Source organism: Solanum tuberosum, unplaced genomic scaffold, assembly GCF_000226075.1.
Source record: "Solanum tuberosum cultivar DM 1-3 516 R44 unplaced genomic scaffold, SolTub_3.0 scf00008, whole genome shotgun sequence".
NCBI classification, from domain to species: Eukaryota; Viridiplantae; Streptophyta; class Magnoliopsida; order Solanales; family Solanaceae; genus Solanum; species Solanum tuberosum.
In genome coordinates, this window is record NW_006238934.1 from 619,617 (window position 1) to 635,417 (window position 15,801).

Below are 15,801 nucleotides of genomic sequence, written 5' to 3' on the forward strand. Positions count from 1 at the left end.
GATACAACTTCTATAAGATACTAGATACTTTCATTAGACAACAACTATATGATATGTATGCGTCAGGAAAAAGGAGAAGACTACAATTCTACAAAGATAAGGTAGAAACTTAAAGAAATGAAATATTTTTCACCAAAAATGATGTTGTTCATATATTAAAATTAAATTATGCTACTGAAATATATATGTATATCTAAAACAAAGAATTGGTCAAGCTAAATATTTGGCATACACTCAAACCTCTATTTAACCATCATTCGTTATAACAATAAAATACCTTCTTTTTTTTTGTAGAATTACCTCTCTATGATAGTCTTACTCAAATATTCATTGATTGATAAAAGATAGATTACGTATAAAGATAAAATATTGAAATATTTATGGTAATCCTTATTAGTGCCCTGTGCATACTAAATTTGAAGTATGAACATTTAAGAAGAATATTATACTTAAATGGTGTCCATCATTTATGTTCATAACCTCAAGAGGAAAGACTGTTGGTGACATTTTTTGTATTGATATTTTTTAAATAATTTTGTTGGTTAGATTTGTTTACAAAATTGAGTGAAGTAAATAATAATACTACTAAAGAAATGTCACTTTTCTCCCCATATTTAAACTTTGAATGTATTTTGAAATGTTTCAATAATATATGGTCATTTTGATCTCAAAATACAAGTAACTCTATAATATTATGTATTAATCATTTAAAAGCACTTGTCCTATGTTCTTTAAATTATAATTATTTACTAAAAAACTTTAATTTAGTAATATTACTTCTATTTTACAACATCGTATACTATATATATGATACACACGTACCCTGAAACTAGTATTACTATAAGTGGAAACAAAAAAAGTTGAAAGTTGAAATACCAAAATATCCCTATAAAATTGAGTTACTACAAAATGCCATTAAAAAAAAAATTACTCTAAATTAAAATGTTATAAAATATTTATTTAATTATATTTAGATAGTAATTATATAATATTATAGTATACATACAACACTAGAAAACACAAATGTTGTAGTAAATAGTATTCATACAATTAATAATCAGTTAATAGTAAGAGACTATATACATTTAACCGTATGTCATTAGTATATGAATAACTTGAATGTTTAGGCTTCTCCTTATAGTTCGTGAAACGTGTATTTTGAATTCCCATAGACTTAATAATGTGTATTTACTTTTTCTTGAATTTTGTATCACTTCTTTAGTACTTAATTATGTTTATTTAATGTCAATCTTGAATTGTTTCATCTTCCGATGACTATTGCAATATTAACTTTTGAAATGTTAATGAACATGTAATTAATCAAGGATTTATTTTTCTAATAAAATATACCCAATATTTTCATTCATTTTCTTCATACACAAAGAATTTAGAAGTTATAATCATGATTTAGCATAATTGAGCTTTTGATGATTTAGTAGTAAACCAGCATGGGGATGTAATCTTGGTTGCCTAATATATGCTGCTTCTTGGAAAGGATTTGGCATATGAAATGAAGTTTTTTGTTATTGTCTTGTTGCATCTTTTAACCAAATTAAAATTACATACTTTTGAATAAACCTAAAGATTATGTATCACATTCTAAAGATAATGGAGTTACTGGACATGTATACATGGGAATACCATGATTGCCTTGAATATGGTACATCATTATTTATATACTTGTGCTTTTTTTTTGGTAAAAAGCAAGTTAGTCTTATTTAGGTGTTTTAATCATTTTTTTAATATTATAAGTATCAACGCTAATTCTATGTCAGCATCTCCGATAATGTTAGATGTTATATATATTATCTTAATTAGTTTTACATAGTTCAACATTTCCTATTTCGTGAACTACTCCCTCGTTCTTTTGTAGCTGTTACTATTTTTTTTTTAATAGTCAAACGATATAAACTTTAACTAACATTTTCAAATGTATTTTTCCATCATATTGATATGAAAAAATTTGCAATTTATAGTACTTTTCGTATAGTTTTTAAATATCTAAATTCTTATTTCAAAATATCAAATTAGTGTAATCTAAATTAACTTTAAAAATCAGTCAAGTTGACTCTAAAAAACGCAATATGACAACTAAAAAGGAATAGTGAGAGTAGTAACTAAAATTGTGTTAAAATTAGATGATATTGCTGTGTTTGACTAAACACATATTTAGTAGAATAATACATAAAATTAGGCATGTACAAATTTTATAAAAGTAACAGTCTTTGAAAATGTGGGTTTGAAATATAAAATTAGGCACGTACAAATTTTATGAAAATAATAGGGGATAAACGTGCAATGCACGTTCCCAAACACTAGTTATTCTAAAATACAATAATCTACATATACATTCTTTTTAGAACAGGCTAAAATGAAAGTATGTTAGATAAGATGCAACCTAGAAAATAACTCATTACATAATGAAATGCGAAAAAAGTACAATATAGTAGTTTGCAATTATCTGTCTGAAAGCTTCCAAACAATACAAATTACACACTTCTACTCTAAGTTGTGTTGTGTTCACTCTTCACTTTTTGATGCTGCATTCGTGTCGACCTTTCCAAAAATACACTATTTTTGGAGAATCTGACACATATGACGCAACCGTTGATATTTTTAAAAAGTCTGAGCAACATAGCTTATACTACATAGGCAGATCTTGCAATCAAACACTCCCTCAAGTAAAGCCAAATTGCGCGGCTCAAACAAAATATACATCATATACTGACAACACTCGTGATTACAATCTTAATCTTCACCTGATCGATCCACATTAATCTCTTCCAGAATCACAACCAGAGCAACAACAAACGCGTAATCCACGTTCGGGCACACAGTGACACCAAAATTGTCTTTCCCAAACAGTATGCTTTGAGCAATGAGCTTCCTGTGCATTTGTGCAATGAAGTTTGTATCTTTGGTAATGCTTCATCTTTACCAACAACAGGCTGACACTCAAACAGAATAGTGCATACATCATTTTTCTCCAGAAAATATTCCGCGTTAATGAGGATCACTGGTGCATATTTGAAGACCATTTTCTTGCACTGTAGAAAATCACGAGGCATGAACAAAAAGCCGTGGAGACAGAGGAAGGAAAGGAACATCAGTACAGCTACCAAACAGCCTTGTATAGTTCCACATATTAATCATCAAGAACTCAATAGTTCTCTAGAACACAGAAATTACACAAGTAATATAGTATTACCCTGGCAGTTACTCATCAGTATAATCATTTTTAGAGAGCAATTAACGCTCGTGATCAAGTATTACAACATTTCATTTCTTCTGATAGTTCAGCGTTGTGACTTGTGACACATTGGATTGCAGAAGATTTTTAAGGACGCAAAAAGGTCCAAAAGAGTTGGCTAGATTAGGGAAGTATGAGCAGGCATTAAGGTACAGCTATGAAGTAAGATTAGTTTCAGAGGGTATTTACCTTATTGGTATATTTTTCAACAGATCCACATGCCTTCAAGAGCAACTGAAGTATGTCTGACTGAAAGTATACAAGAAGCAAATGAGTTTACTGAAGATATTCACAAGTGAATATATTCTGTTGCATAAGAACTACATATTGTCGCTTACCAGATTAAAAAAGGTAAAAATAAAAAACCACTTACTGTCTCCATATACATCTACGGGTTGATAACATTTTCACATAAGGAGCGTAAATGAAATAAAATATCCGACCAGCCAGATTCTAACCAGTAAAATTTATGACATTTTTAGCTATAGCAAGTTATTTAGTCGTTTTAGATACTAAACAGTGCTCAATAATCTATCTCCAGGGTATCACATCCAAGGGCGTAATCTAGTGATTAAAGAGGTGGAACAAAAACCATGAGAATCAGGATTCAAATCGTAGTAGAGACGAAATCCACTAGGAGATCTCATTCGATCTTCCTAAGTTTTTGTGGGCTGATCATCAGTTACTCGGTACCTGTGCTACTAAGAGGTAGCAGGTACCCGAAGGAATAGTTGAGGTGCGTGCAAGTTAACCGAGAGTTCAAGACACCATTACAACATAGATAGACACACAAGCACTCACACACATATTATACAAACACTTATAAGATGTATATAATGAAAGACAAGAGTACCTGAGTGTCAGGATCTTTCATTTTTGATAGTGTCTCTCTAACCACTTGATGGCATAAGTCGCAGCCATTTTGGGAGAACTGTTGAGAGATGGAAACCACTTTCTGGCAAAGGTCAACCTTTTGGCAAATGTCGTCGGGTTTTATGGTGGAGATCTTTAAGAAGGAGAGAGGAACATATTGATCCACCATGGCAGTGCACTACAAGAAAATAAGAGAAGTTCACTTGCAAATTAATGTAGCAAGAGACAGAAAAAATCATATCAATGTTGTTGCATGTAGATCCTAAAGATATCAAAATATTGCAAAAGTCTTGCTTGAAGCACACTTAAACCTTAAAGCCAGCGCCATACAGGCTGAGCACTTCACTTATAAGGCGCTTTCGTGCAGGTGCTAAATTGGCAAGGCATCACCTAATTGCTAATGGACTCCAACACTAAACAAATATAGACAGCAAAGTGATGCATAGCAAATGTGTGTGTGTGTGTAATTAGGAATATTTTTATGCTTTCACGTTTGATATTGCAAACTATTATTAATCTTTTCATTAACAGTCGCCCAAATCCCCGCAGAAAACAATCTAGCTCGGGTTCTATGGATAATATTAAAAGACACACTCCACTAATTTATCAATTCTCTTCATCCTAATAGGGAGGGCTAAATCTAGGCCATTCTGGATTTCAAAGGAAGCCAAATTGTATCCAAAGAAGATGGAACACTTGAGGAACGGTCAATTTAAAATCTGCATGATGAACTATATTCGTAATAAAAATGGAAAGGAACATGGGAAGCGGGTCTCAAGTTCAAATCCCAGAAGAGATAAAAAAACACTAGGTGATTCCTTCCCATTTGTCCTGGCCTAGGTTGATACTGGATAGAGTTACCTTGTATCTATTACTAGTGGGAGGAGGTAGGTATCCCGTGGAATTAGTCGAGGTGCGCACGAGTTGGCCCAGACACCACGGTTATCAAAAATAAAACATGGGAAGCAGGTTCAGTGTGTGCTGTCTGGGAATTGCATTTAATCCGTAATCAGAGTGGCATCTAGTTTCTTTCTTTATTGTGAATAAGATAATTGATAACATAAAAATTTGAGTTAATACATTTAAGGATGTCTCAAATAGAATAACCATATTGGACGAAATGGATAAGCACATTTAAAGAAGACTTCTGCTATCTTCATGAGTATATGCATGAAGCGGTACATTCAGAAAATCATTTAGATGGGCAGTAAATTAATCATTTAGACAAAAAGAATTTTAAGTCAGATCACAAGTACCTCGTGCTTGTATACTGGCATCTTCGAACAGGTCTTGAGAAGGAGGTCAAGCATCTTTGTCTGGGTCTTGTTATTAGCAAGGTAACCAAGTGCAGTCGCGGTAAATTTTTCACACATTGTGAATAATGCTTTACTATGGCTGACATCTTTGAGAAGCTGAAGTTGTCTCTGTGCCTGTAAGTTACTTATCCACAATGCTATTGCAAGAAAGCCAAGATTAATGTTTGCCATATTAAACTCCGTAATCAATCAAGTAAAAATAAACGACTTCAGATAAATATAACAAGATCATAGCATCTGCTACAGAAGAATAGGAGAAGTACCTGAAACATCCTCGGTTTTCATTATAAGGAGGTCAGGGGATGCTAATTCACTAGCTGTACAACACACAACACCGAGTAGTACAAGAAACAGGCAGACCTTGAAATCCATGCTGCCAAGTGAAACAGTCAGTCTAGATTCAAGAAAAAGCATAATAAAGTACAAAAAAAAAAGAAAAGAATTAACGAAAGATATGCTAATATTAATCAATCAATCGATCAACAATGCCTCAATAACAGATTATTGACGGATCAAACAATCTAACTTTCACTTGAATATTTGACAATCATTTCAATCAATTACGCCTCAATCCCAAATTACTGACCGATCAAACAATCTAACTCTAACTATCACTTGAATATTTGACAGTCATACCAATCAATTACCCTCAGTCCCAAATTAGTGACGAATCAAACAATCTAACTTTCACTTGAATATTTGACAATCATTTCAATCAATTACGCCTCAATCCCAAATTACTGACCGATCAAACAATCTAACTCTAACTATCACTTGAATATTTGACAGTCATACCAATCAATTACCCCTCAGTCCCAAATTAGTGACGAATCAAACAATCTAACTTTCACTTGAATATTTGACTGTCAAATATTCAAGTGAAAGTTAGATTGTTTGATCCGTCAATAATTTGAGATTGAGGCATTAATCAATTAGGCCCCAATAGCCTCGATCCCAAACTAGTAAGGGTTCAAAATTCCATCTTAGCTTAAGTATTTGACAGTTATGTCCAAAATAAATTATATGAACTACAATCCCACATACTTATATTGAAAAGTTCTCATCTTTTTGAATTTAACAACTGATTAAACCAACCCCACCCCCACCCAGCCCTAGTAAAAAAAACTCTATGTGGAACGATGATGAAGAATTGTTTACCTGGAAAAAGGGGAATAATTTTCAGAGTAAGCGACAAATACAGAGAGTAGTGTACCAGGGTTCTTTCTTCCTTCCTTCAAGCAACAGCAAACCCCCACATTTCTTCTAGGCAATCACACACTCTTCAACCCACTTTTCTTCTAGTCAATTACATCATCTTCAACCCAACTTTTTCTTTTTTCTTTTTCTTTTTCTTTTTCCTTTTGCTTTTCCATTGGGTGTCCCGAGCTCCCATTGGAGCTCCCAAAAGGCTCATTTGTATTCGATGGGCTTTCAATAAAATTTTCGAATCCGACTGGTTCGAATTAAAACATTATAATTGGCTGAAAAGGGAATCTCACTGTAGCTACAATATAAATACTTTGTTCTTCTTGTCCAAACTGCTCCTAATGCATCATGAAATTAAAGGCATCTTGTGGTTAACTAGCTGACATAGATGAGTCATATTTTTAATGTTGATGGTGTTAGAATATGCACAACGGAAGCTATATTCAGGATCACAAATCTTACATATAGACTAAACAATATAACATAAACGAGTTTAGAAGAATACTAACCTGTTGAATCTTCCACAAAAGTCGTCCAGATGCCAAGGATCCAGAGCTACGATCTTCTCCTATTTCCTGATTGACTATTACTACCAAGATACTTGTGTGGGCAAGTATTATTTGTTTTTCAAAGATAATTCCTTTCATGCCACATCCAGCCTATTTATCTAGTTTTCCAACTCAAGAATGAATAGGAAAAACGTCCAAATAAATTTCAGGCTTAATGAGCAATCAAAAGGATCATGAGAATCAATTGAGATAAAAAACGTTTTCATCCATTAAAGGCCAAACGGTTTTGTAATAAGAACAAAAACGTTTTCATCCATTTAAAGGCCAAACGTTTTTGTAATAAGAACAAAAACGTTTTCATCCATTTAAAGGCCAAACGTTTTTGTAATAAGAACAAAAACGTTTTCATCCATTTAAAGGCCAAACGTTTTTGTAATAAGAACAAAAACGTTTTCATCCATTTAAAGGCCAAACGTTTTTGTAATAAGAACAAAAACGTTTTCATCCATTTAAAGGCCAAACGTTTTTGTAATAAGAACAAAAACGTTTTCATCCATTTAAAGGCCAAACGTTTTTGTAATAAGAACAAAAACGTTTTCATCCATTTAAAGGCCAAACGTTTTTGTAATAAGAACAAAAACGTTTTCATCCATTTAAAGGCCAAACGTTTTTGTAATAAGAACAAAAACGTTTTCATCCATTTAAAGGCCAAACGTTTTTGTAATAAGAACAAAAACGTTTTCATCCATTTAAAGGCCAAACGTTTTTGTAATAAGAACAAAAACGTTTTCATCCATTTAAAGGCCAAACGTTTTTGTAATAAGAACAAAAACGTTTTCATCCATTTAAAGGCCAAACGTTTTTGTAATAAGAACAAAAACGTTTTCATCCATTTAAGACCAAACGTTTTTGTCACTAACTCAATCTTTAACTCTCAAATAATTCATCCTTTAAAGAAGATCAACAATAAAATTAATTTGTCCTTCTTTTCAAACTTGGTCAATTAATCAGGCATAGTAGGGACCGTAGATATATTTAATAGAGGCTTCCAATTACGATAATAATTCTCAAATGAACGAATTAACCATATCGCAATAAATTACAAAGTATTCCACTAAAATTCTGTAATTGCACTCCTCAATTTAATTTCGAAATCTACCACTACATCTTATTTAACCCCCCGTGTTAGAATTACCGACACCAATCAATTAAATCAAAATTATCTGAAAATTTAATTCATTGACTAAATTAATCCTTTATTATATTTACTTAACTTATTTCACGTGACGGATCTAAAATCCACCTGCAGGGTTTTCACGTGAAAACTTATAAGTAATCATAAAGGGGTGTCTTCAACTCGGGTCCGAGACACGGTTCTATCAACTAATTATTATTTCACTAATGTAATTTGTCATTATCTAATCTATTAGGAATTTATTGACTCATCAAAAAGTCTCACCTTTTAATAGATTAAAACAATAAAATAAATTACATAGATCATAATAATTATATCAAGATTGAGAGTATAAATACATGTAGTGGACTAGAGAATTTATTTATAAATATTCAGAACATAAACAAATGTCTCTAATTGGTCCGTTCAATACATACAAAATGTACTAGCACAAGAAGTTGAATTTAACCATTCTCATAATTAAGATCAAATTATATTTAATCTTGTGCTACGATCATCAAGATGTTCGTCCTACTTCATCTTTGATCGTGAACATAAATTTATAACTTATATGCACCAACAATTTTAATCTTCCGTGTATGAGTTAAAATACTCCATACACAAAATTGTCTACTATATAAGCAATGGACACACATATATACATAATGATCTATTTAAACAAAAAATTATTATATTAAATAAATAACATAAAAAAAATCTTTACAAGGGATTAAATAAAAAATACTATAACACAATTACATGGTTAATAGTATATCCCAACAGATGGCATATTTGAGTCTTTTTTAAGAAAAAAATAATTTAATTAATGACGCAGCTGAATCATATTTGACCACGTCTACAAAGTGATTTTGTAAAATTGAAAATATTTTTAGTTTATAAATAATGAGCATTTTCTCAAACCAAACTATCCAAACTCCTCAATAGCCAACAGATGTTCTTAGGCATCCACATGTGTTTTCTTTATCTTTAATTTGAATGGAATCTCAGGTATAGTTTGGCACTAATAAAATGACTCATAGATGTAATGCTGCCGCTCCTCACGCCCTGTTTTTGCTTTTGCAAGTTCTCATGCCCTGTTTTTGAAGCTGTGCCAATCGCCACTGCAAATTCCTACCAACTATCCATATTCCTCCTTAATCACTTCAAATCATGGGTTCGTCTCTGCTTGTTTATACCTAACAACTTTCCTTTTACGCCTGATAATCCAGGTATTTTGCATGCCACCACAAGCCACGATTTACACTTATCGTGCATTGATGCTTCTGGAAAAGGTGCCAAGTTTGGCCCCCTTAAAGATGGCTATATGTTTGAATCATCAATTGATTTGTCACGGGTGCTGCTGAGATCACCAACATGTCCAGTTCTTCAATGTCTTCGAAAGAAGGTAGCTTTTCAGATAACTGTTGGTTTAAATGGCCGTGTTTGGGTTAATGGTGAGCAGAAATCGTCCATCATCGTTGTTGCAAATGCAATAATGAACTCTTGAGTTCAACCATATAGCTTCTAGCAGTTAAATGAAGTCATGGATGATGCGATTGTAACCAGAAAGCGGAATATATATGTGATACAAAAGTAAAATTTAGAGTCTGGTGTTTATGGTTGTTTATCTTCCTGTGTGTTGAAGGGCTTATGAGTCTAAATTTGAAAATTTTATTATAGCGTTGCGTGTGATTTGATACCATCATATTTTAATTGAAATTTGATAAATAGAGGAGTATATATTTTTATTGTTTTCCTAAAATGTGTTAAAATACACGGATATTACATAATGAAAGACGAAAAAAGTAGACTATGTCTATAATAGTTGATGATCATAATTTGTCTGCCTGAAAAGCTTGCAAACACAACAACGTTACACACTTATACAACATTAGCCAAATCTGGCAATCAACTACACTCCAAATTAAAGCCAAAAAAGCGCGGTTCAAACAAAATACACATCAAGCTACTGGCAATGCTCGCGATAAGAATCTTAATCTGAACGATCCTCATTAATCTCCTCAAGAATCACAACGAGAGCAACAACAAACGCGTAATCCACGTTTGGGTATACAGTGACACCAAAATTGTCTTTCCCAAGTAGTATACTTTGAGCAGTGTGTTTCTTGTGCATTTGAGCAATTATAGTAGACGAATTTCCAGCATAAATAACACATGATCTTTCAAGCCAACTGCCTTCAATTCTGAAATCACAAACTTCTTCTGATGTGTTGTGTGCTAAGAATACATCCAATTTGGTTTTGAATTGAAGAAGTGAAGATTTTTTTACACTAAAAAGGAAATCTTTTGTGTCTGTGCTTTCTCCTCTGTATACTTGCCATCTCCTATGGGCACTCAACATCTGAAAAGGCAAAATCGCAAAAAAAAGATTAAATTCCTTTGCATATGTAGCTGAAGATCCTGGATCAAGTAAAAACTCTAGGGTTCAAACAGAGTCTATAACAACAGCTAGCAGTAGGATGGAATATGATAAAAAGGCGGAGTAGGTAGTTTTCAAAAACTACGGTCTGTTGGTGTAATCGTGATCATGAGTTTGCAATGCACTCGAATATGATTGTTTTAGGGGCGGAGCTACAGTTCTGTTAATCTAGAATTCAACAAGTTGTCTTTTCCTGAATCCAAAATGCATAAACTCAAAATCCTGCACATATACTATATGCTAAACTTTTGATATCTAAAGTTCCTTTTTGGACCCTATAAAACAGAGGAACTAGGATTTTTATAGCAGGATTAAATGAACCAGTACAAAAGTTGACAGAGTTTGAGAAAATAACAAATTTTATGTAATTTGCTTTTCTGAGGGAAAATGACAAAGTTTTATGTAATTTGCTTTTTTAAGGAAAATGACAAAATAAAAAGAGTATATATTAGCGTCTAATATCCTAGATATACGTGAATCAAATCAAATATATACAGATTCATATATTTAATATGTATCTAGTATGATTCGAATGTATCTAATATATATAGACAAATCTTACTCATATCTCTTCCTATTTTAATGTATTTGCCTAGCTATCTGATATCAAAAAACATGTATCTAATCTGATTTAAAATCATTAATTGGTGTTATATAATATAATTATTATTATATTTCAAATTATTTAGTAAATACCATAAAAATATTTGTATGATTAGATAGTTACTCCTCAAAAAATGTCTTTCTTTTTATAACTTTCCATTATGGTACATTCGTTATATTTACTACTCCCTCTGTTCCTATTTACTTGTTCATTTTTCTTTTTATAGATATTTCTAATTACTTGTCCATTTTGACAAATTAAGAAAGAACAATTTCTTTTACTTAATATATCCTCAATTAAATGATTAATTACTTTGAAAAATGTAGAACTTTTCATCCACTTCATAATTAATAAGGGTAAAATGGTAAACTCATTAATTGTTTTCTTAATAAATATGTCAATTCAAAAGTGGACAAGTAATTAGGGACAGAAAATACAAAGTTCAAAAAGCATCTTGATCCCTCCGTCCCATTTTATATGAGGTACTTTGACTCGGCACAAAGTTTAAGAAAGAAAGGAAAACTTTTAAAACTTGTGGTCCAAAATGAATGATAGAAATTTGTGTGGCTGTAAATCATTTCATTAAAGATAAAATAGATATTTTATAGTTAGATTGTTACTTTACATATAAATGTGTCATTCTTTTTTAGACTGAGTAAAAAAGAAAGTGAATCATATAAATTGGGATAGAGGGAGTATTATTTTTCTTAAACTCGTATCAAATATAGAGAGAACAGACATTTTTTTACTGTGTTTCGGTAAATAAAATTTAACAAGATTTACTTATGAGAGTAATTAATTTACCTTTTGTTGAAAAGTGACGAGAGAGTTTCCGGCAGCATCAAGCAAAATCCGGCGATCACGGAGGCTGAAGAACTTGCCTTTAACCTTAAAAACAATGTTTCCGTTGCCATCGGTAACTCCGAAAGCACCTTCAGACCAAGTCATAAGTTTCCTTACGACGTTCAAATCAACTGGATATGGTGCACAGAACTGTGGATTTATAATTGCTACCTGATTTGGTACCGGCATAGGCGCCGGAGTTTGAGGAGGATAATTACTTGTTCCTGCCATACTTAATTGAACTAAAAATTAGAGATAATTTTTGAGAGATTTAGAGAGAAAAAGAGAGATTTTTCAGTTTTGTGAGTATTGAGATTTGGGAATTGGAGTGTTTTTATAATGGAAGTTTTGTTGATTAATGAAGAAGATAAAGAAAGGAAAGAGGGAAGATGGTGAGGGAATTAATTTGAAATAATACTATATTAAGTTGGTCAAATGGAAACGAAGGTTGTTTTTGTTCCTTGTTAAAGTTATGCAGATGTTAATAATAATGTTAAAAAGTATTAGTAATAATACAGGAATTAGTATCTTATATCTCGTACAACACAATAATACATAACTTAATATTTTTTCTGTCTCAATTTATATGATACAGTTTAAATTTGATTGTGAATTTAGACATGAAATCGTCAAGGTTTTTCAAATAAAATTTATATGTTTGAAAACTATTTAAATAGTACTATAAGTTATCACAATGGACCATTCAAAAATTTAAAAGATATTTTTTTAAAATACTGTCAAAGATAAAATTGTGTAACTCTCGAGATTCAAAATGTATCACATTAATTAGGACATAGAAAGTATATGTATTAGTTATATGGATTTTTAAAATATCAATTAAACTTCATATTAATTTTACACATAAATAATTTTTTTCTTATCTATTTACAAAATATTATATAAATTAAATAAATATATATATAAATAACGTATTTCTTATTAGATTATCGAAACATGATACCTCTAATAAGTGTTTGGAATAGTTCTTCGTCGGCGATGTCAACGCGTATGAAGATATTTGTGTATTGTGTCGATCTACACTTGACGCGGGGGACAATATTCATTATTATTTTGTTATCTATAAATGGGTGATTCACTCATTAAATCATTTTATATGCTTGAAAAATATTTTTCCATAATTTATTTTAGATAAGATTATTTTTTTCTATAGTTAGTCATACTTTCTCTATTTATTTGCCTTCTTTATTTATTTTTGGAAATTTATTTTGTTCGTCTTATTTTTTTTATATAATTTTTTAATTCTAATTTTTCACATGATATATTTAAAATTAAAAAATTAAAAGTATTTTGATACATTCTATATATCTTTAATTTTATATTATAAGATTAATCTCATGTTAAATTTGAAAACGGAGGAAGTAATATAGATTAAAAACTAAAAAAAACATAAATTCATAATATTAAGGAAGTAAGTGATAATTTTGAGGATAAATTAAGTATTTAATTAGTTGAATGACCTTCTTAGTTATATAAAGATATATTTATGTGATTTATTTTTATTATAAAGAATAACCTCGAATAGTTGACTGAGCATTTGATTAATGTACTCCTCATATTATTGTATGCTACAACTTGATTGACCAAATAAAACTTCTCTATGATGTCTCCGTATAAAAAGGTTCCACAATGGTAATTCAGTTCTGTTTTAATTCTTTTTTTTTTTTTAATTTGGGGTTGATATTCATATTAGAGTCTGATTAAATCAGATTCAAGCTGTGTAGGTCCCCATTCGGAAGGAAGCACTCCCTACCAAGAATGTTTTCATATCCAGGATTCGAACGCGAGATCTCTGATTTAAAGAGAAGAAGTCTCATCCACTGCACCACATTCTTTGGATATAGTTCTGTTTAAATTCTTCCTGGCCACAAATCATTTTTTTACCTCCCTTTTTAAGTTGACTCTTTCAAATATGCCATTTTAGAAAGATGCATATTCTGTGGCAACTGTATAATAGCCCATTAATTATGAACCATAAAAGAGAAAGCAATGTAAATAACAGAAGCAGAGCCAAAAAAATTAGTTTATGAGTTTTGCTTTACAAATAATTTTTACTTATTGAATTCTCGATAGATTATTTATACATATTAAATGAACGTTTTGAGCTCAAGCTACTGGATTTTGTCGAATATATAACCAAAATACTGGCTTGGGCCCAACCCTATTGATGATAACAAAGATGCATAATATTTCCTTGCTATAATGAACCCTTTGACAAGAAATCATGATCACAACTAGAAGATATTTTATAAGGTAAGGCTAGGAACAAAAGACCCTATGTGATTGGCCCTTCTCCGGACCCCGTTTATAGTGGACATGAGCTTAGTGCACACTACAACAAATAAAACAAATAAAGAATTTTGCGATAATTATTCAACAACAATAATATAATATAGCTATTTATAACTCGTAAAAGCTTTAGCGATTCTGGATGCAAATCGATATTTTTGGCACAATATTGAAAATCTATTGTCATTTAGTGGCACTACACTTATTTCAGCATGGTAATTCATGTCTTGCTCAATTATATTTACAACTTATTGCAATGACCTAAAAGTGCTCATAATCTTGTTATGTTGGGTATTATTAGGTAAAACCCTCTAAAATTGATCACTTCAAATTTCACTACTAGGCAAGAGTTGAAGGTTAATTCAGGCATATATAGTGCCATATGACTGATCCTATGTCTAGACAGACTAACTTTTTCCACAAATAATTCCTTGTAGAAGAAGCAGGCCGTGTGCATTACTAACTCATCTGTGTTTTCGCGCCTTATGAGGCTGGAATGATGAGTTAGTTCTTCATGTGCCCGTCTTCTCCATCGTGATCACTCATCAAGCAATTTCATGCTGCTTATCTTCTGCACAATGACAGGCAAGTGATATCTCAATATTGGAGTCGAGCCAAGTTTAACATCACAAGTTCATATATTACTTTGGTATGCGCTAAAAAAACTTCATTGTTAAATTTCATGCTCAATCAAAATATTGTTGTGCTATACTATACTCTTATCATTTTTTTTTCTTGATCAAATATCACAACCAGTTATTGCTTTACAACTACATGATTACTTTTGATACATGTCGGGAAAAAAAACATGCCCAATAAAATAATCATCATTTAAAATGAAAGACATATTTCTTAGTTAAGCAGATGAAAAAATTGTGTTTTATTTATGACATGGTGTCTGGGCTAGCTTTCGCCCACCTCAACTAATTCTACGAAATATATGTCACCTCCCACCAGCAACAAGTCCCAAGTAACTCTGTCCACCGAAGTTTCTTTTCATGATCAAAGATCGAGATAGTTTGAATGATTATAAACATAATAATCTTGAAAAATATCAGCCAATGCCAATGGTGGTGGAAGATGTGATGTTTTGTCTAAAAGAAATGATAAGCATTGGAGTAATCGAGTGGTCAAAATTACAGAGACGTACCTTTGAAAATTATGCCATAGTTGAAATTTGTTGAGTGGATGGAAATAGCAAACACTATATACAGCACAAACCTCAACTAATTGGTGGAAGCCAGGGAGGCATATATAGTGTGTGTGTGTGTGTGTGGGG

At 31.5% G+C, this 15,801-nt stretch overlaps 2 protein-coding genes across 4 annotated transcripts in view; both read right to left on the minus strand.

Annotated features, from left to right (window-relative positions):
- Positions 1 to 6,843, minus strand: part of LOC102600401 (prosaposin-like) — a 15,002-nt gene extending 8,159 nt beyond the window's left edge. Inside the window, exons 1-6 of one of the 3 annotated variants that reach the window (XM_006338898.2) lie at positions 6,653 to 6,843; positions 5,703 to 5,812; positions 5,380 to 5,576; positions 4,104 to 4,301; positions 3,440 to 3,499; positions 2,388 to 3,047 (exon numbers count right to left, since the gene is read on the minus strand). In XM_006338898.2, coding sequence (XP_006338960.1) covers positions 2,790 to 3,047; positions 3,440 to 3,499; positions 4,104 to 4,301; positions 5,380 to 5,576; positions 5,703 to 5,811 — 822 coding nt within the window. In that variant the 5' untranslated portion in view covers position 5,812; positions 6,653 to 6,843 and the 3' untranslated portion in view covers positions 2,388 to 2,789. Of the gene's footprint in view, positions 1 to 2,387; positions 3,048 to 3,439; positions 3,500 to 4,103; positions 4,302 to 5,379; positions 5,577 to 5,702; positions 5,813 to 6,597 lie in introns of those variants that run through there. The other 2 variants (XM_006338897.2, XM_006338899.2) reach the window with 2 other exon arrangements.
- A 3,211-nt stretch (positions 6,844 to 10,054) lies between these two features.
- Positions 10,055 to 12,592, minus strand: LOC102601536 (protein LURP-one-related 10-like). The gene is made up of 2 exons (XM_006338901.2): positions 12,177 to 12,592; positions 10,055 to 10,690 (listed from the first exon to the last, which is right to left on the minus strand). The coding sequence occupies exons 1-2, from the start codon at positions 12,444 to 12,446 to the stop codon at positions 10,322 to 10,324; spliced, it is 639 nt and encodes a 212-aa protein (XP_006338963.1). The 5' UTR covers positions 12,447 to 12,592; the 3' UTR covers positions 10,055 to 10,321.
- Positions 12,593 to 15,801: the final 3,209 nt, after the last annotated feature.